The following is a 19965-nucleotide window of genomic DNA, read 5'->3' as shown; positions in this document are numbered from 1 at the left end:
AATCTATACCATCATTCTTTTAACTATTTTCATGCTTCCCAAATATTTTTTCTTTCCCTTTTATGACCCAGGATAACCACAGTTCACTTAACACATTCACTTCTTTTTATTAATTTATGTTTGTGCTTTTCCCTAATACTCAGTTTTAGACATGTCTTTGTTTCTGTGCCTCAAGCATTTATTTGTAAGTCACTGTCAAGCTGTAGATGTAGCTGTACAGGTCCCTCTCAGAGACTCTGCCACTCTGCACAGCCCAGCAGGGCTCAAGGATTTCACTCATCTGCCTCCCTAGCTGAAGAGAGACACAGACTTGTAGAAGTTCACACATACACCACAGAAGCACAAGTGCTTCCCAGCCCTGCTGTGCCCTTCCAGCCACCCTCTTTTGCCCATACCTTGGTCACACAAGGTAAGCAGTGGGATTCAGACCCTTCTCCTTACATTCACACTGGCTAAAGACTTTTACTCCAAGCTTCCCACTGGCAAACATCTGCTCCTTGAGCAAGGGAATCGGCCTCAGCTCTCTCTTGCTGTGCCTGACCTGGCAGCCAAGCACAGACACAAACCTGCTGTACAAACCACATTTCCTGTCTCAGTATGCTCAAGCCTGGGCCAAAGCAAAGTGCCAGAAGAGCTCTGGGGCTCTCTCAAGGTGGACAAGCTGAACATGTGCTGTGATTTAGCACAAACTCAAACTCTCATGGATGTAGTTTGGCTGCATCTGTTGCACAATGGCCCAGCTCACCAGCTGGCAGATGAACACCATATGGATTCTTGCAGAGATAGAGTAAGACAGACCAAACTCCAGCTGGGAATACCCATTCTAAACCTGGGCATGTCAGTCCAACTGTGGGCACCTTTGATTGTGTAGTGGACACTTTCTCCATTTTGCAACTAGCCTGCCTTTAGTCATGCTGAGGGCTCATGCTGAGGTGCTGATCTACAATACATTGCCCCACAGGTCACATCTTCTGAAGCCAGCTTGATTTCCTCTGTGCTCTGGTGCAAATATTCTCCTGGACTACCTTACAGCAGTCTCTGATTTGAACTAAGAAGCAGTTCTATTTCTTCATTCTGTCACCCTCAAATGTGTTTCTTGTTGGTTTCTGACAGCAACTTTCAGCAAAACAGCATCCAGAAACATTAAGTAATTACCAGCAGAGAAGAAATCTTTCACTTTCTTTTCCTGTCAATGAAAAATCACATTTTTTTATGTTTATTTGCCTCTCTGGGTCACTCAGCTATGCTGTTTGCCAAGGGATTTGCTGGTGTGAAAGTCTGCTTCTACACTCAGTTTATCCAGAGTCCACTGACTTTTTGTTTTGCTGAAGCAAATAATTTGTCCCTCCTTGCTGCTGAGACAAAGCTGAGAATCTACAACAAAGTTCCCAAATGTCCTCCATCAAGGACAATGCCAGCTATTCTGTATTTGTTGCTTATCATGCCTGACACAATAAGTGGACCTTGACACCTTGCAGAGGATCCTCTGCCAGCTACCACAAGTGAAGCCAAGGTCAGGCACCCTGAGGAGTGTAAGCAAAATGCAAGGCTGCTCTCCTGCAATCAGTCACAAGAGATACCCCAAAATTAATCACTCAGCCATCTAGAAAGTACAGAGTACTTAACTCACAAGCAAAATAACTCCAGCATCAGATTTTATACATCAAGAGACGGGAAGAGCAAGATTTAGAGGAGAGGAACAGTGCAGTATCTGGAGCTCCTCCCCAGTGCCAGCTTGGACAGCAGTACAAATTATCCTATGTAGAGGTGGGAGGAAGGAAGACAGAAAACTTAATTCCTCACCATGGTTATTTGAGATAAAAGCAAAAACTGAGCTTAGTCCAGATGACTCATTTTGACTCAAGGCAGTAATGAAGATTTTAAAGGCTGTGATAACTCAGTGCAGCCTGGTCAAAGGTCAAAGCCCAGTCAGACTCTTTAGCTAAGCCTATTCTTGGTGAAGAAAGAGCTCCTGGGTCCTTCTTGCACTCAGAGCATATGATACGACTGTGGAGAAGATTTAGCTGTGCTCTGGTTATCTGTAGGTGTAGACTTCCTGCCAAAGGTAAATGTGAGCAGGTAGGAGCCTTAGTATGTCCATCTGGTCCGTCAGTGAGAGCACCAGAACCATGGAATCACAGCCTGCCCATGCTGGAGTCAGCATAAAGGGCTCCCATCCTGAGACACACACTGAGCAAAACAGATTGTGGTCTCTATCTGCACTTTTTGCCATTCCTGTCTATTACCTGGGAAACAGACAGCATTTCTGCTGTGCAAGAATGAAAGATCTCAAAAATCTAAAAAAAAACATTTTTGGTCAACATTGTCGTTGAAGGTATTACTCCTTGATTTTTTTTTCCTCAGAAACCCTGCTGTGAAAGCATAGTCCCTTTCCATATCTGCACCCCTGGGCCCTAGAAAAACACTAGTATAAGCACAGTGAATCAAGCCACAAAAAAAGAGGAAAAGCCATCCCAGAGATGAAGATTCAGGCCTGCTTTATGGTGAGAGCTGGGCTGTCACAGTCACACTCCAGAGACTTTGCACATCCAGGAACTTAATGGTAAAGAGTCCATGAGCTGGGGGACACCTCTCTACCACTATCTGAGTTACCTCCATGGGGAGGATGTTGGAGACTCTTTTGAGGCAAAAATTACTTTTCAGACCAGGAGGCTGATGCCTGCATGAGGGCAAAATCAGATATCCCAAAAAGGCTCATCTGAGCCTCTTCCTCCTAGAACCCATCTATTGTTTAAAGGAAGGCAAGTCCCGCATCGATCTACAAGTAAAACAGAAATATTAAGGCTGTCCTTCTTTCAGCGACATAAAAAAAACCAAAAAACAAAAACTAGAATTTTAACAAAACTAACTTTAAGGAGCACAGGCAGATATATCTGACTCTGTAAGGCCTGATGAAATTCCATCTAGAAGAGCACTTAAGGGAGCAGCTGAAGCAATCTCTTAATTTCATAGCAATTAGGCATGAAAATTAGAAGAGTGGAAAGGTCCTGGGGGACAAGAACAGGGCAAAAATGTCCCCAGGAAACACAAAACAAACCTGTCTTGAAGGATAGGTTAAAGGACAGTGGATGAGTCAGCCTAATGCTGAACTTTGAGAGCTGGAACAAAGTATTAAGTCATCTGTATATATGTACAGGATAAAATGAGAATCAGTGAAAATGGTCTCCTTCAAAATAGACCTTTTCAAAGAGAATTTATTTTCTTCCCTTTCAGGGTAACAAGTCTAAAAGAAAGAGTAGATTTGTTACCTTTAATTTTGTAAGGCTTTTGGCATATTCCCTGTGATGTCTTCAGAAAAATAAGAAGTGCTTGAAAATGAATTCCCAAGAGTTTAGACAGCGATTTCTTGACCAGATGGGAGGACATCTCTAGATGGTTCCCACTAGGGACTATCCTTGTTTCTTTTAACTTTATTTATTTAGCTCTATTCTTTTAACTTTATTTATTTAGCTCTATTCTTTTAACTTTGTCTAGCCTCTGTTCTAGGTTGCCTCTCCAAGGCATCAGGTTCATTTCTATACAATATTTTCATTAGTAAGTTGCATACTGAATTGCAAAATCCACAGAACAATTGCAGATGATGCAGTTGAAAGGACTCAAAGTTATCTTGAAAAACCAGAGACATAATCTGAAAATAATAAGGTGAAATGTGATAAAGACAAGGGCAGAGGGACACAGACAGGAAGAAGAAAGCATTAAATGTGTAGAAATTAGGGAATTTCTGGCTCAGTGACAGTAGTGCAGAAAAGTATCAGTGGCTGTTGAGGGAATCAGCAAAGTGATACTGCTGGAGTGGCACAGAAATATTTTCACATGTATTAAGAAGTGTGTACCATGTAAGACACAGACAGCAATGACTCCAGTCTGTTAGTACTGGTGAAGACAGCTAAACTATCCAGTCTCACTTTGAAGAAAACACTGCAAGAAAGATAACACAACATCTGTGAAGGCATGATGGGAAGAAAAGGATACTCTCAAGGCCTCTGCCACTTCTCATTTCCGTGGTTCACAAACAGTTTCCCAGTTCCAGAAAGGAAAGTTCAGTTTTATTTTAAATTCAGTCTCACCTCTCACATGTTTACTGTGCTTCATGTTCAATCACACTGTGACTGCTTTGTTCACTGCAATAGATGAGACTGCTTTGTATAGCAAACAAGTCTTTTGAGTGTGAGTAAAAGCTGATGGGGAGAGATAAATGAAAATTACTTGTTACTTAAAAATAAATCCATTGAAAAATGTTCCTATCTTAAAATCTGGGTTTTCTTTTAAATGCAAATGTTTCAGCTATGACAGGAATCTGCAGATAAGGGAGCTGCTAAGCAAAGGAGGGTTCTCAGTACTGTTCAGTCTTTTGTAGAAAAAATTCTTGAGATTTTAACATTAAATATGCAACAAGGCAGAATAGATCAGTTCACTTTGCTTAGGAAGTAAACTTGCCTCTAGGACAGAAGCCATCGAGGAGGTAAGGTCTATAAGGAGTAACTCCTTCTAAGGTGAGTCAGTAATATTTAAATATTTGGCTGTAGTGTTTGCCTTAGAGAGGAAATGGTTTAGACAATTGATGAATATCAAAGTGTTCAAAGATTCCAATGTCTGTCATTCAGTTTGGGCTTCCTGCATTTCTCTTACATCTTTAATGAGCAACTCCTAAGTGATCTAAAGGACTCCCTGCCATCCTATCTGTAGCAGAGGCAGGGATTTACTCAGACGACTCCTTACTTTACCCACTGTATGTTTGTGATGATGAACATGACAGTTAGGAGAGTCAGGGTGGCTGACAGGCTTGGGAACAGTAAATAGGTACTACAACAAAGTCAGATGCTTCATCTACAAAGAAATCAGGCAGGAACCAAGGCAGCTAACTTGGCAGGAACATATGTCACCAAGCAAAGACACAGGAGGAAGAATTCTTTTAGAATACCTATGATAATGAAAAGCATCTCAAAATCCTCTGGAATAGAAGACACAGCCCAGCACTGCCTGGATGCTCCAGGAGCAGTCCTCAGCTCCAGGCTGTCAGGCACCCGTGTCTGGATGACTACTTTATTTATGGGTACCACCAAATACTGTGCCTATCTGGTGGAATACAGCTGTTCTGGATACAAGCAATACCAGGAACTCCTCATCTAACAATTCTGCAAATTATTTTTCTCCTTCTAGCAGCATACAGCTACTTTTAAGTTTTACTACAAGCATTCCCAGGGTATTCTTCCCCAAAGTCCTTGAAAACTTCCTGATAGCTGAGGGAAAACAACTAGGTGAACTCAACAGCAATGAGGAGACACTCTAAGATAAACTCCCACATTATATTTAGTCCCACAAAAAACTCCACTTTAGAAAAACACTGCTATCCTATACCTAGATTAAGTGCCCTCCACCTTGATGGGATTCTCCTGGGATTCAGAAGACCAGGCTCCATCTCTTCAGCACAAGTGAACTCAAGGGTGCAAGGTCAGCCAAGAGGAGCAAGGAATTAGGCCCATTGCATCAGACCATCCACCAATTTGGGGTACAGAAAATGGTAGCAAAACCTTTCCTACTTAAGAGCACATGTGGTGGTAGTGGGAGGGACTCAGCAGTAAGCAGAAAGCATGGACTTAGGAGTGATACTGAGGCAAGGCAAAGGCCCAGCCTGAGGCTTGTGTATCACTCATGCTTCAGAGACTCAGATTTATCTGAAGAAGCAGAGCTCGGTTATAAATAGCACTAGATAAGGCTGGCCCTACTTTCAGTTTGTTTTCTTCCTGCTGGGATTTGGATGCTCTGCTTTGTACAGCATTTCACCAGGAATCTGTGTGCTTGTTCCCCTCACAGCACTGCCCAATGGATTTATTAGGCTGACAGGTTAACAGACAAGCAGGGAGGAACCAGACATCAGACTGTCACCTGCTTGTCCCGTCAGTGGCTGTGCTCCCATGTCAGACAGAGCATGCAGCTGAGCAATGCATGCCAACAAAGCTCAGGGGTATTTCACCAGTTGCAATTCACAGTTCTTGGTTTCAATTCTGACTGTGCTCATGATGCAAGATTTACAATTTACAATAGACAAAATATGAAGTTTACAACTCTGTGTGCAGGAAAAGCAGGTACACATAGCAGTCAGGTTCACATCCAAACCCCCAAGCTGCCTGATGTTGCTACATCAGAGACAGTGTCTGCAATAAGCCTGACAGAAGGTTACCATAACCCCAGGATCAAGTGGATCACTTGCAGCAGGGACAGGGGAGACTCTCCTGGGCCTGCTGGATGCTGAGAGCCCTGGACACCACGTCAAGCTGTGGCAGCTAACCGTGGCTCTTGGGGTGGGAGAAGGGTGAGAGGCATGGCCTGCCCCAGCTCCCTGTATCTCACTATGTATCAATGTGACCTTGCCTGCACCATCCCTGCCTAACTTGCCTCTAACTCTGCCATTAACATTCTTTTACTTTTATTTCATCCTCTTCAGAGCAGCATTCTGTTGTTTCACAGGCTGTATAAGAGCCATTAAGGCCCATCAGTGTGTTTATATACGTGCTATAAAGCAGCAGAACAGAATTCAAGGATCCAAGCAACCAAACAAATACATTACAACTTCTCTGATATTTTAAACCTCAGGCTAACATCTTCCAACATCCCAAGGCTTGAAGGGACTTTTAAATTTTATAAGTGAAATTTTCTCCACAAATTAGCCCCAGTGCAACTAATAGGCAAAGGAAGTTTCTTATATGTTGCTTGCAGAAACCAGAAAAGAAATAATCAACCTGAAAACCTACATAAGGAGAGTTTGGATATTAAGTAAAAGGAAGAGGGTAATGAGAGCATGAGAGAAGAATCTATTTAGCAAGGATCAGTGAGAGCAGAAGGTAGAAAATAAATTCAGCATCTGAATGAAGTACAGAGGGAAATAAAGCATCAAAGCAAAAAGTGCTCATTTTTTAGACAAACATTACATGATCTACAATGGACACTTTGCTAGACAATTTCTAACCCAAAAGAATCCATGCCCAAGGCACAATTTAAAAATAACCATGAATAATTTCTGAGTCTCCAGAAGACACAGTTAGATATCATGTCAAAAAGTAAAATGCCAAAGTTAAACTATCAGGGATTTTGTTCATTATTGTCAAAGACATTTAGGAATAAGCATTTGGATGCTTACCTTTCCTAACCTATAGTGGCTTAAAAGCTGTCCAACAGTTTTGGACAAGGTACAAGCATGCTGCAAAAGACTTTATCCACAGGATTATCTTGCAATTTCCACCAGTTCTACCATGCATAAATGAGCCCAAAGCTTCCAGATGAATTTTTGTGTCTTAGCACAGCCTTTCCAAGAAGTGGTAGAAGTTAACTCTGTGTGAGACAGGATTTCCTCCATTAGGGCTGTGCCTGTAGTGAGCTCTCACAGCAACTGAGGACAACCCGAAAGCTGCTGATCTGGACTCTGATTTCTACTGCAGGCATACAGCAATTCTTCCCAAGCACAGCCCTTCCTCACCAGGTCCCTCCAGGACAGGACAGGGAGATAACTGATGCCTGTCAGTCACTAAATGTCTCATGGTGCTGCAGTGATGAACCCAGTGTCAGGTACCCAGCAGACAGGACAACTGCTGCTGCAACAGCTTTTTACTGGACACAGAATTCAGTGTAGGGAGCAGGACTGCAGCTAAGGACTGCTCCTACAAGGAAGCCTCTGACAGACTAATATCTCTGAATCACAAATGCATGCTCACTGGTCCATGGATGTTTCTCCCACTGCCTCCTACTTCTGTGCAAGTGCAGAATGAGTGAAGTGACCTCTCTGGTCTCTTTTCCTTCTGGGATGTCAGAAGTTAATTCAACTTTTTTCCCTGTTTGCACTGGGCCAGGTATGCAAGGCATGGCTGGTAGCACAAAAATTGTAGTAGAAAGCTGGAGCTGAAGGTCCTCTGTGCAAACATTGAACTGGCCCAATATAAGAAACACAGTTGTCTTTCATTGCTAAAGAGGTTTGGTGTTAAATACTCTTCACAATTAGGTTTCTGCTCTATTTTGCTTTCAGGCTACATTCTTTTCCTATTCTTGGGTTCAGATTCCTTGGCTTCAGATCTCTGCTGCTTTCCTTTCTTCTCTAGATTTTTGTTTCTCCTTTGGAGTTATCCCCCAGCAGTATCATGACAGAGTGAATGAGATTTTTTTTTCACTGAACTACCCTCAGCAAACACCTATTTTGTGCTTCTTAGTGAAGGCAACAGAAGGAGTATTGAGGCTATTCTGAGACAGCTGATCTTTATTCTGACCTTGATAACAACCTTCTGTCTTATATTTTTCTTGTATTTCCTTTGCATTAAACAATTTGTGTGCCTGAAGCCAAAGGAACAAAGTATTATGTGAAGCAATAACATCTCAGAGGGAATGCAAGCAGCAAAATCTGTTTGTCTGACTGCAGATGACAGATTTAGGAGAATGCTCATCATCAGAAATGAAACAATGTGCTGGTGTGACAGTGGATTATGAACAAAATCCTTTTTTTTTCTCCTAAGTGCAGCAACTATGATCAGCTTCTCATAAAGACCTTTCTTTGTAGAGCTGTGTGCAGAAGCACAGAATGGGGTAAAGAACAGCAGGCTGTGCTTACTTTAAAAGGATTTTCATTTACTTCTATCAGCATAACAAGCCTTCAGTGACTCTGGGGTGGCTTCACAAACTGCAAGAGTTCAGTGTAGATTTATTTAAGAACTTAGGTTGGAACACAGAAAATAGACAAATAGAAGGGATCACACTATTATGGGACAAACTCCAGTGAGCAATTTCAGGTGTGTTTTGTCAGGTTGACACTTGAGATGGGACTTCCACAAGTTCTGCTGGAAAACTACTCTGCAAGCTGACACGCCTTTTAGTTTCCTTTGGCAGTTTGCAGACTATTACCATCCTGTCTTGACTACTTTGTCCAAAACATGAGCACCACACATTTAATCTGACTGGCATTTGGTGAAAAATTAGCCTGCAGTGGCCAGCCATTTCTCTTCCCGTGCACTAATATAGGGCAGGAAATAATTCTCTCAGGATGCCATCTGAAGCTCCATGGTACCAGCTCTTCAGAGAGGTCAGATCAGCTTCAGTAAATGAACACTGAAAGAAGTTGCGTTTCCAGCCAGTGAGGTCTCCATAGCAATTCCAAACCACGGGCATGCCTGTGACAGCTGAGAGTTGCTTGAAGCACAACCAAAAGAAATGTTCCATTTGCAGATCCTAGGGTCAACACCCTGCAGTGGGAATTTCGTCAGGAACTCTGATGGTGAGCAAGTAAAATAAAAAAATATTTCCAACCCTCTGCAGCAGTACTGTCTCTGCACTAGCCTCAGCAGAAATAGCATTCTTTTGGCTTGATGTGAAAATAAAATAGAAGCACACAGTGAAAACAAATCTGTCAAATAAGGTGTGTTTTAGGAAGGAGATTGAACAACAGAAACAAACCCTGACATAGTTTCAGTTATCAATTCCTGATTCTGAACTACTCCAGCTTCCAGATAGTTCAAACCTAAAATATTTGGTATATCTCAGTGTAGAAAGGCAAGAGAAAGAGCTCTTCTCAGCTGTAAATAAACCATAATCATCATCTTTTCAAAAGAAAGGAGAAAGAAAAAATTTAAAGCTAGAAAAAGGAGATGCTCTATGCTGAGAGCCCCTTCCCAGCAAGGTGTCACTTCCTCCCAGAGAACACAGCTCCTGTGGCTGCCAAAGTGCAGTCCAGTACTACCACATTGGCCAACCTCATTAACCTCCAGAGCCAAGCCCTGGGACTGAGCCATTGGCTCAAAAACACACATTGCTCAGGGACTTGCTTTGTAGGCCTACTCAGGGATAACAGGAGTGTGAGGACTTTGCTGGCTAATTTAATATTACTTTGATTAAAGTGGGGTTTAGGTTAATGCCACATAGTTTTTTTCCAGAAAAAAACATGACAGGTTTGACATAGTTTTCAGAAGGTGATTCCTTTTAAGCTGGTGTTTACATTCAAAGATAGAGGCCTGAATTCACTGACCTGGGAGACTTTTTCTAGTTCTATGTCCTGTGACACCTGAATTTTAGTGATATTAGCTACATTGCACTGAATGCATATCCATTCATATGTCTATGTACATGTTTATTTCTCTCTGCTTATTCCTCTCTGAGGATCTGGATCCTCAGCAGTTATAATACCAGTAATAAGCAATTAGAAATGTGTAATTTAAAACAGGCTAGAATTTTCCATTATTTACAATGCAATAGCACTTAATACATGGAAGATAATTGCCAAATCTGTAAGAAACCATGGCTTTGCTCTTTAAAAAATAGGGAGTGGTATCAGGTAGAAAAATTCTTTCTTAGGTAACAGAAGTAGAAAAGTTGTATTATTTTATTTTGCTCTTAACAATGGGAACATTACATCAGCTTTGTTTGATGCAAAGGTACTGAGATATTACTAAATCACTGAAAATGAAACAGCACAAGAAAAGAGCTGTCAGTCTGCTTTACCCATTTCCCATTTTGTTTCCATTGTGAAAGGGCTGCATTGTTTCAAAAGAAAAATGCCAGGCAGTCCAGAGAACAAAGGTTCCTAATTGCTCAGGATAACATTGTTACTTTTCTACTTTGTTCACTTTTCCTACAAAAAAGGGGGATTTTTTGAGGTCTAGTATCTAGACAAAGACTGAGCCTCAGACTAGTGGGGTGATGGTGGGGGAGAATAGGGGATCTTTGAGCTAAATATAAGAAAAAAAGCATCACTTTCTAGAACCATTTAATGCTGAATGAGGAATAGCAATCCAATGTCTCAACCTAACAGATAGTCCATGCTGCTTTTCATCACACTGAAAGGCCTGAAAACCTTTTTCTAAACCTTTTGGTTGATATTGACAAATGCTTATGCTTCATATCTTTCCAACTCAGAAACAGATGTACAAGCTCTTTGCATTGCTGTACCTTTGCTTGCTAGTTTCGTAGCAAGTTAAAAATTCTAAAGTTCAGTAAAAAATATTGGTCCTTATTCGCAGAATCACAGAATGGTCTGGGTTGGAAGGCTGGAACAAGACCACATTGTTCCAGTCTCCTTGCCATGGACAGGGGCACCTTCCACTAGACCAGGTTGCTCAGAGAAATTTTCTTATTGCCAAAGAAAACTAACAATTATGATTCTCTGCACTCAACCTGTGGAAATAAAGAAGTAGGAACTTCTTTACATATCTAACCATATCCATGGAGTAGCTTATTTCCCTTTTAGAGCCATCTTCCTAGAATGCCTAATGATTTTTTTCAGTTCACAGCCCCACTGTTGCCAAGTGGTGCATGTAAATCTACCCTTAAAAACCCACACAGAATGCCTCCACCGCTGTATGTATGTACCTGCTCCTGGTCTGCAGGGAACAGGCGGCTAATAACACCCCTTCAGCATGCAGTCCTTTCCAATACCATCTGGGGCACAAGGGATCTGGGATTTTTGTGTCTCTAATGTGCAGTAACAGCTGTGACTTCCCATAGCATGCTGCAGCAAGACCATGAAAAACATTACACAGGACTTCATATTTGGCCAGGCTTTGTTACTGGAAGCCTAAATGACAATGGGAAAAGCTCAGAAATTTTCTCTCTCTCTTTCTGTGTGTGTGTGTGTGTGTGTGTGTGTGTCCAGGCTACTCTGTTAACCTGTTAGAAGAGCTATAAATATCTACTAGATGAAAAGCTTTGGATAGACAGGCAGTAAATATAAAATTCATGTCTTCTCTGAAATGTTACATTTGCACAAACTCTCTGTTTATAGAAGCAGAGGTCTTGCTCTTGGCATATTCCACATTCATCTGTAGTCCCATCAGGTTCCCTTGACTTCTCGGATTTTACTGGAAGATACAATAAAAAGGAGCCATGGCTGGGGGACAATCCATGCAAGGCATGTACCAAAGTCCAAAGAACACTGGCATGTGACTGTATCAGCCAGCCTAAGTCAGGTGACAGCCACAGTAACAGCAGCAACACCCTTAGCCCAGGTTAGCAAACCAAACACACACCCCTGCACCTCAACAGGCTCATACAGACCATGTTGAAATATGTGCTGCCACACTTCTTCTGCTAAGAACGAGATCAAAAGCACTTATACCTTCCAGTGCTTCAATCTGAACTCAGATTATGTTGTAGACACAGCTAGTTAGCTGGATGTACCTGGATTTACCCTGACCTTTCACCCATCTGGTGGCTCTTCGGGACTGTTCTGAATTCACTAGAGTACAGAGTAGTGTGTCTTGAATCCTGCAGGCAGCCAGTTCACAGGCAGCTGCCCCCAGACTTACTGTGCCAAACAGTCCTCTCTTTTAGGCTGATGTACTTGTTTTACTTGTTTTTATGCACTGCTCATCACTTGCTGTCCTGTGATTTTCTGTTTGGAACACAAAGAGTGTTGCATGCTGGTACATGCAGAGGACACCAGCTCTTCTCCAAAAAGAAGTCAATTATAATAGTGAATCTAAGGAGAAATAATTGTTTACAGCAAACTTTTGCTCACACATTTAAGTATCTGCTGAGGACCAAAGATTCATGCAGTTGCTTTGCCTTTATGCATATTTCAAAATTAGTTTGAAGTACTTAATCAACCGAATCAATTGCATGTATAAAACAGCATCTTTCCCCATATGGGACTTTACCTGCTGTGCCCAAGCTCCGTGCCATTCACACCCCAGTCACAGGAAAGGAACAGCACCCTTACCTGCCACACTGGCTCTGTGTGCTTTCCTGACATGGCACTACTCTTGTAGCTGGGCTGGGAGCCTGCCTTCCTCAGGTTGTAGATGGCCACGTTGCCGTCGTAGAAGCCCACTGCCAGGAGGTGGGGGTGGTCACTGTGGAAGTCCAGGCACATGACGCCACTCTCACTGCTGAAGGAGTACTCTGGGAAGGAGGGGTTCTTCAGGGTGTAGAGCAGGAGCATGCCATGGCCCTGCTTCATGAAGTCATCTAAATTAGGAAACGTCAGGTCAGTTTCCAGAATCCTCAGCTACTGAAATGTAGAAACAGATAGGTTCCACCTATGCCCGAAACACACCTGAATGCAAAGTTACCAGCCACAGGACCAGTCATATCGGCGTGCCTACACCTGAACACCCTTTCCACCCCCAGGACAAAGGCACAATGTACTCATGCAGAAAAACTACTGTTTTGGTGTGCTTTTTTTCCAAGGAGAGAGAGCCTTGGAGAAGAAGTGTGAAGGAAAGAAAGAATTTTGTGGACACTTCTTTCCTTGGGCTAAGATTACACTTCTGTGGGCTAGGACTCCACTACACTGCAGACATATAGGCTGAACCAAGGATAGCACCATTTCAATTTCTGTATTGACAATATTTGATATTTCAGTCCCCACTACTTTTTCAAAGAAAAACATTTATTAACATATCTGTAAAGCATTGTATCAATTTCCATTACTCATAACTGGACAATATAAAAGTCACTATAGCTTTATTTTCTATGCATGCCCAACATCTCCCTGCTTGGCACAGAAGCTCTTTTTTTGCCAAGACTTTCCAATCTTTTTTCTATTTACTTTCACCTTTTCTTTGTGCTGCCTGAAATGAGCTCTCCCTTTTCTCAGTAGGACCATCTTTCTTTTGTGTTTTTTCTTATCATGCCCTGACTGTCTCTGCAATTCTTAGAGCATTTCGATCATGTAAAAAAACAATTTCCAAATTCTCTGAAAGGGATAGAAAAGCTGTTGATGTAGATAAGCTCTCCAGAAACAAAGAAGGAACTTTGCTAATCTATGAAAACAATGCTGCCTGAAGAGCATCCTAGCCATCCAGTGCTTTTTATTACTGCCAATGCCCTCAGGCACACAGTATATGGGAAATAAATTTACTGCTTTCTGTGTTTCAAGTACTCACTATACATTCTATTTCCAGAACAGTTCTCTCCTTTTAAAAGTGTTTCCTACCTTTCTTAACATTTTCTTCAACCTGCAGGATCAGGTCTTGGCAAATGTGTTCTCCAGTGATAACATTAACTTTAGAAAGCTCTCCTTAGCAGTAAACTGATTCCAAGTCAGCATGCAGGTTACAGACATTGTGGACTCCATATTTAACAGGGCCACAATAAAAGCATTCAAAGAACCAGTGAAGAAACACACATTAACAAAACTATTACTGTTTCTTTGTACTAGACTATCAAAATAGACTATTTTCACAGGTCTCTCTGTACTGGGGACAGATAAGGAAAATGGCTTCTTTATTTTGCAGGAAGGTGAGATTCCAAAACTGGCATTACTTCAAACATATCTGGTCCCAAATAGTATTTCTAACTTTTTTTTTAATTTTTTTTTTTTTTAATGAAGGGGAAGCTTATTCTTAGAATTCTTGCTGAGAAGGAAGTGAACTTACTTTCTTCATCAGAGATTTCCTAGTTATTTTAATTCACAGAATTGTCTTTGTTCTTAGCCAAGTAATGCCACTGAACTGATATTTAGTTGAGGTCCATGCATGATAAGGATGAATCTGTGCTCTCCTCAGAGGGCTTGGGAGAGCTGTGGAAATGGCCACCAGGAGTGACTCAGAGAAGAATGAAGCCAAACTGGTTGGATAGCCTTTGATTTCAACCTATTTCATGCTCCTATTTCTCTTGGAGTGGGCTGACCAGTCAGGAGTATTCCCAAAAGGTCTGTAGCATACATTAATTTTCTATCTGTTAGCACTGTGCTGAGGAACCTCAGAAAGCTGCCCCCATGTTCCTTGCATAGACAGCAGAGTAGACACCTCTACAGGGGGTGATTCAGCCAGAGATCTAAATGGGGTTTTGGAGGTGGTCCTCTTCCCGGTATCTGACAGGAACAGTCCACCCATATTCCTCAGTTAGAGGTGGTAGAGTGATTTTATCAGGTGAAATCGCTCAGCAGCTTCAGAAAGTCTGGGGGGTTAGTCTGGCAGGAGAAAAGCAAAGCCTTGGAAAGAAGCTCTGGCAGAGTAAAATGCAGGGACACCCAAATGCACGTCTGTGTATGGCTGGCTGTGCACTCAGAGTCCAAGCTCCTGCTACCTTCAGTACCAGCAGCACCTTTAAGGGGAGTTTTCTATGAATGCCAATTTATTCTCCAGGCTCCACTGACTGCAGTGTCCACTAAGGAATGTTAAACCCACCTTAATCTAAGAGTTGAATCCTACTCATATTGTCTCCTTTATGTTATCAAATATCAGGAATGGGGGTTAAATCACAGATGTGTGAATATCACACGTAAGGCTGAATAATATGATAACTAAAGTACAGCCTATTCTTGATAAAAGGTAATGTGATGAGAATAACCCATAATTGACACTGAAGCATGACACATAAACCCCAGTAAAACTCTAACCTGCTGAGCATAGGCATATAAATCCATTTTAATGTAGGGTGAATTCTCACTAAGAGTACTAACCTTTGACACACCAACATATCCTTTAATGAATAATTTTTTAAAAGAGCTTATTACATTAGTGATATTCAGTGTTCCAGAATGGCAAGCACAGCATATACCCACAGCAGAACATCTGTGCTACACTCTGAAGAGCAGCATTTTCAAGAAAAAGGCTTTTGGTTTTCAGCAAAAACAAGCTGAGTACTGCACTTTGACCCAAAACACTGGGCAGCCAGCATATCCTGGGCAGCGCCAAGCAAAAGGTGCAGACCCAAGATCTGACCAACAGAACCCAAGTGGTTCAATGGTAAACCACTGCTGGAAATGGAAGCAGTGGCTTCAGACCTGAGACATCTGCTCTGCACCTCATGGACGCACCAGTATGGATTGGAAGAACAGAGAATAACTGCCCCACACAGATCCACAAAGTGCAAACTGGTGGGGGTTTTCTTTTCTGATATAGAAGGGCTGGAGATATTAGAGCTATCTGACAGTTCTTCTGATAATTAGTGCCAGCAGGACTTGTTCTTCACAGGAGAGCCTGTAAGCATCACATGCAAACAGAAATAGGTTTCAAAACTATGATCACTGTCTAAAATACTCCTCTGCATATGCCTTTAAAGGTGCAGAGATTCACCCCAAATCCTTTTCAGAAAGATACTGTAGTGGTAGAAAAGTACCCCAGAATATCATTGTAATATCAACAAATAATTTATGCAAAGTAATAATCTGAAAAGCATCTGAATCTTTAGTTCTGATGCTTACTAAGTGCATGTTTTAACAGATTTTTCATTTATATTACTCCTTCGCTGAATTTAAAAGAATCAGCAAACGTACAATATCATATCAAAGTTTTTTGTTTGCTGGACAGATTTTAAAAAATATTATTTGTATATTTTCCTCTTTATTCACAAACAAAGCCATGAGACATTCATGGTTTTCTTCCATTTCCTCCAAAATGCTTAGTGGCAGACCCATTGCTGTTGCTCAAAGCAACAGCATCCTCAAGAAAGCACAATGCTTAGGGTAAATCCTGCAGCCACATAATAAATCTCAGAGTGGGGATTCTCCATGGACATGAGTTAAAGTCAGTATTTTCACTACACAAGGAGCCAGTGCTACAGTTTCTTGTGTGATAAACTGGCAAATTACTTTCTCTTTGGGGGATTTAATACCAAAAACACTGCAGCCTTATATCTTAGACCCTGTGATCCTGTGATGGCTTTCTAAAAATCAAGTCTGCAAGCTGTCTCACTGATATGGCTTGGACCAAGATATCATCATGTTAAAAAGAACTACTGGTGCCTAAAATCTGTCCCTTGTACCCTAAGAGCCCATCTGGAAAAAAAAAAAAAAAGCAAAATGAAGTACATTTGTGAACAGCTGATTTCTTCTGAGCATCACAGTTACACAAGCACTTCTACTCTCCCAGATACACTCATGCTTTGATGAGCTGGCTGGCTGGGACTCTATCCTTTAGGACTGGCTTTCTAAGAAGCCAAGGGAAGGGGATGGTTGTGCTGTACACTTGGTGAGGCAATCTCCTCTGGGGAGATCAGTTAGTTTCACAGAAAAAATTGTTGGTAGCCAAAGATATATCTCAGCTATTTATTTGTCTTTCCAATATTTAAAGTGTAGAGGGCAAACAAACAAACAAACAAACAAAAAAAAAAACCCAGCAAATTTTCCCTAGCAAACTGGAAACCTTCAAAACCTTGAGCACAATCTAAGAATATTCCTGTGCTTCCATCTGCATGGCATAGACATGATGACTGAGCAAGTCACAAATTAGTGTATTTTCAGTACAATTTTATTTTATCAGTGAGCAAACTCTGTGCAGCAGGGCACTGAGCACAGGCTAATCTAACCTACTGTGAAACAAGTTGAATGATCTTGCACTGCTCTAGCAAGACTCTCCTGGCTTATTTTAAAAAGCTGTGTCAATTCCACACTTTGCTGTAGTCGCAGAATTGGTGTGCTGTAAGAAAGGAAACAGCTGGCACTTCGAGCTTAACTGTATGCCAGTAGTTCCGAAAAATCAGGAAAGAACAAATCTTTCCAAGAGCTCAGAGAGTTTGGCCATGTGCTGAATGTGTTTTCAAAGCTCTTCAGGAATAACAATAATATCTCAAAGTTTTATAGCACTTGAGAGTGCTTTAAGCTTATATATGCAGCATTCCTTTTTATAGAATGAGAAAGGGCAGCAGAGGGGACTGCCAAGGACACTACAGCAAACTAGAAAAGGGAACAGAGCTGGGATTTCAGAGGGTTCTGCTCAAGCAGACTGCATCCCAAGATCCCTGAGAAATTTAAACTAGGATCACTGGTGCTCATTCTGTTCCTATTCCCTTAAATGTTCAGAGTACTCGGGTAAACCACACTTGTGTACAACACAATGCTGTGTTGATATATCCCACATCACTATGCATCAGGCTGTGAACCATATTGTGGGCAATGAAAAGATGAATACTGAACTTTCAAAACAGTCCTTTCCCAGAAAAGAAAATGTTTTGGGAACTCATTACTCTGTAACTCAAGGCCAGAAAGCCTGGCCTCCTCTTTTTCACAGATCCAAAAATGTTACTGGCATATCCTGTTTTGAGCCTGATAACTTGGTTTTGGCAAGTATATGCATACTTCATATGAAGATCTCAAAAAACAGAGAAGCCACTGTTTCATTCTGCAGCTTGTTTTGACATTTAATCGCTTTGAGTGATTAAAAAGCTGCACCTAATTCCTTACTTGACTTACCTGGCTTGCCACTGCTAATTCTTATTATGCCTACCTTGACTGGATTAAGGACTTCTTTTATATCTGCTGCTTCTCTTCATTAAGATACCTTAAAAACTGAACACTGGTCACATTTCACCATACTTTTCATAGCCATCACAGCCTGAACTCAAAGAATCCCATTTATTTTCAACAGCAATGCACAGAGAGGGCTGCTTAGCAAAAAGCCAGGAACCAACATTAACTTTGCCACATCCAGTGAAAGGCATTGCCTCCACAGCTGCAAAAAGAAAGCCACTTCTCAGCAGACATGGAGAAGAGCAGAATATTAAGAAACTTTTCAGAGATTAGTGGAGGATATCACATGGCTAGGATTTGCGCAAGGGCCAGATATAATTCATTTAGAGTCCAAATTCCAACTGGATGTTGTTCTCTCTCCACATCTGGGGCATGCTCTCCAGCTCTTGAATCAACTTGGGGCTCTTTCTGAACTACCTACAGTTTTTCTGCATGCTTTGAAAAATGTTGTCTCTGGAATCAAACATAATATTCCAGTATTAGTCTGACTACTGTTTAAATACTATCTCTACTGCTATTCAGGCTTTCCTATTTGCACACTGAATCATGTTCAGCCTCCATGCCAAGATAGCTCACTGGGAGCTCAAATTTCTTACTTGTACACAAAAGTGGGGTTTTCTTAGTTTTTTGGGTTTTTTTAAGAGTTGCTGCCTTCCAAAATACAACACTCCTTTTTGTCTAGAGAGGTATAATACTATATTTGACTGCACTAAAATGCATTTGCTTTGAATAATTCTGGTTTACCACATTAATCACTCTCTATGACAGCTCTGTTCCCAGCATGATTTACAACTTCACCTGCCTTTTCATCAGTCACACATTTCGTCTGCTGTGAGTTTATATTCCCATCCACAGGACCAATGAAAACAATACCAAGATCCAGGGCTACTACAGCACCCCCTCTGAGACACTGCCTCAGATGATAATTCCTTGGGCATTTATTTTCTGACATTAGTCAATGGAAGTTGAACACCCCTGTCGAGACCACCTTCACTGGTCTGAACTCTGTGGCAGAACTCTTATCACAAGGAAGTATGTACCCTCCCATCAGCAGTGCTGGTACTTCAAGATCTGCAAATGCTGAGCAAGTCCACCAGTGCAGAGGAGGCAAATGATAGATCATTTTGGCTTACGCTGATTTAGATACTTGAATGTCAAATTTAACATTCTGCTTGACACCTTTCACCAGCTGCTTGACTAATCCCTGTTATTCCTGATCCAGTTAACATTTTTAGCTGGGGCTCCTTAGGAACTTGCAGTTCGGATAAGAGATGTACAAAACCAGAATTTCAAAGTCTTCCAGATATTTTAGAGAAGACAAAATTGACAGATGATGAAGCAAGTTGTAATTTATACATGTCCTAAGGCATTGTCGCAGTCCCAACATGGGCTGTGGGCCCTGCACATGTCAGAGGCAAGACACGCCTCAGAAGCAGAGATAGATAGATAGATAGAGATAGCCTTTCTTACTCTAAAATACAGTTTGGCAGAGCAATACAAGAGAAACCACAGTCGACCAGGCCAACAAAAATGAGTATTTAGGAACCATGAGAACCAGGCACTCTCACAGGGCCTGTGAGAGCAGAGGCTCAAAAGCAAAAAAAACAGGGGAGAAGGGGGTGAAAAGATGTAGCACTTTCCTGAAAAGAGTAGGAAGATCTGGCTTTCATCTAAGCCCTATCCTGGGAGCGAGGTGAGCAGGTGATCAGTGCAAAAAAAGAAGGAATATATGACTTGGCTGAGTTTGCTATGCTCTATATAAAACCAGAGTTTTCTCATTC

General features: G+C 41.6%; 1 protein-coding gene across 1 annotated transcript in view; it reads right to left on the bottom strand.

The window, feature by feature from the left end:
- Window positions 1-19965, bottom strand: part of DNAI1 (dynein axonemal intermediate chain 1) — a 142223-nt gene that overhangs the window by 62235 nt on the left and 60023 nt on the right. The window contains exon 13 of the mRNA XM_015615314.3: window positions 12710-12957. Within this exon, the coding sequence (XP_015470800.1) occupies window positions 12710-12957 (248 nt within the window). The remainder of the gene's footprint in view (window positions 1-12709; window positions 12958-19965) is intronic.

The sequence above is a fragment of the Parus major genome, chromosome Z (genome assembly GCF_001522545.3).
Source record: "Parus major isolate Abel chromosome Z, Parus_major1.1, whole genome shotgun sequence".
In the NCBI taxonomy this organism is placed as follows: domain Eukaryota; kingdom Metazoa; phylum Chordata; class Aves; order Passeriformes; family Paridae; genus Parus; species Parus major.
This window is presented reverse-complemented; position numbering and strand designations above follow the sequence as displayed.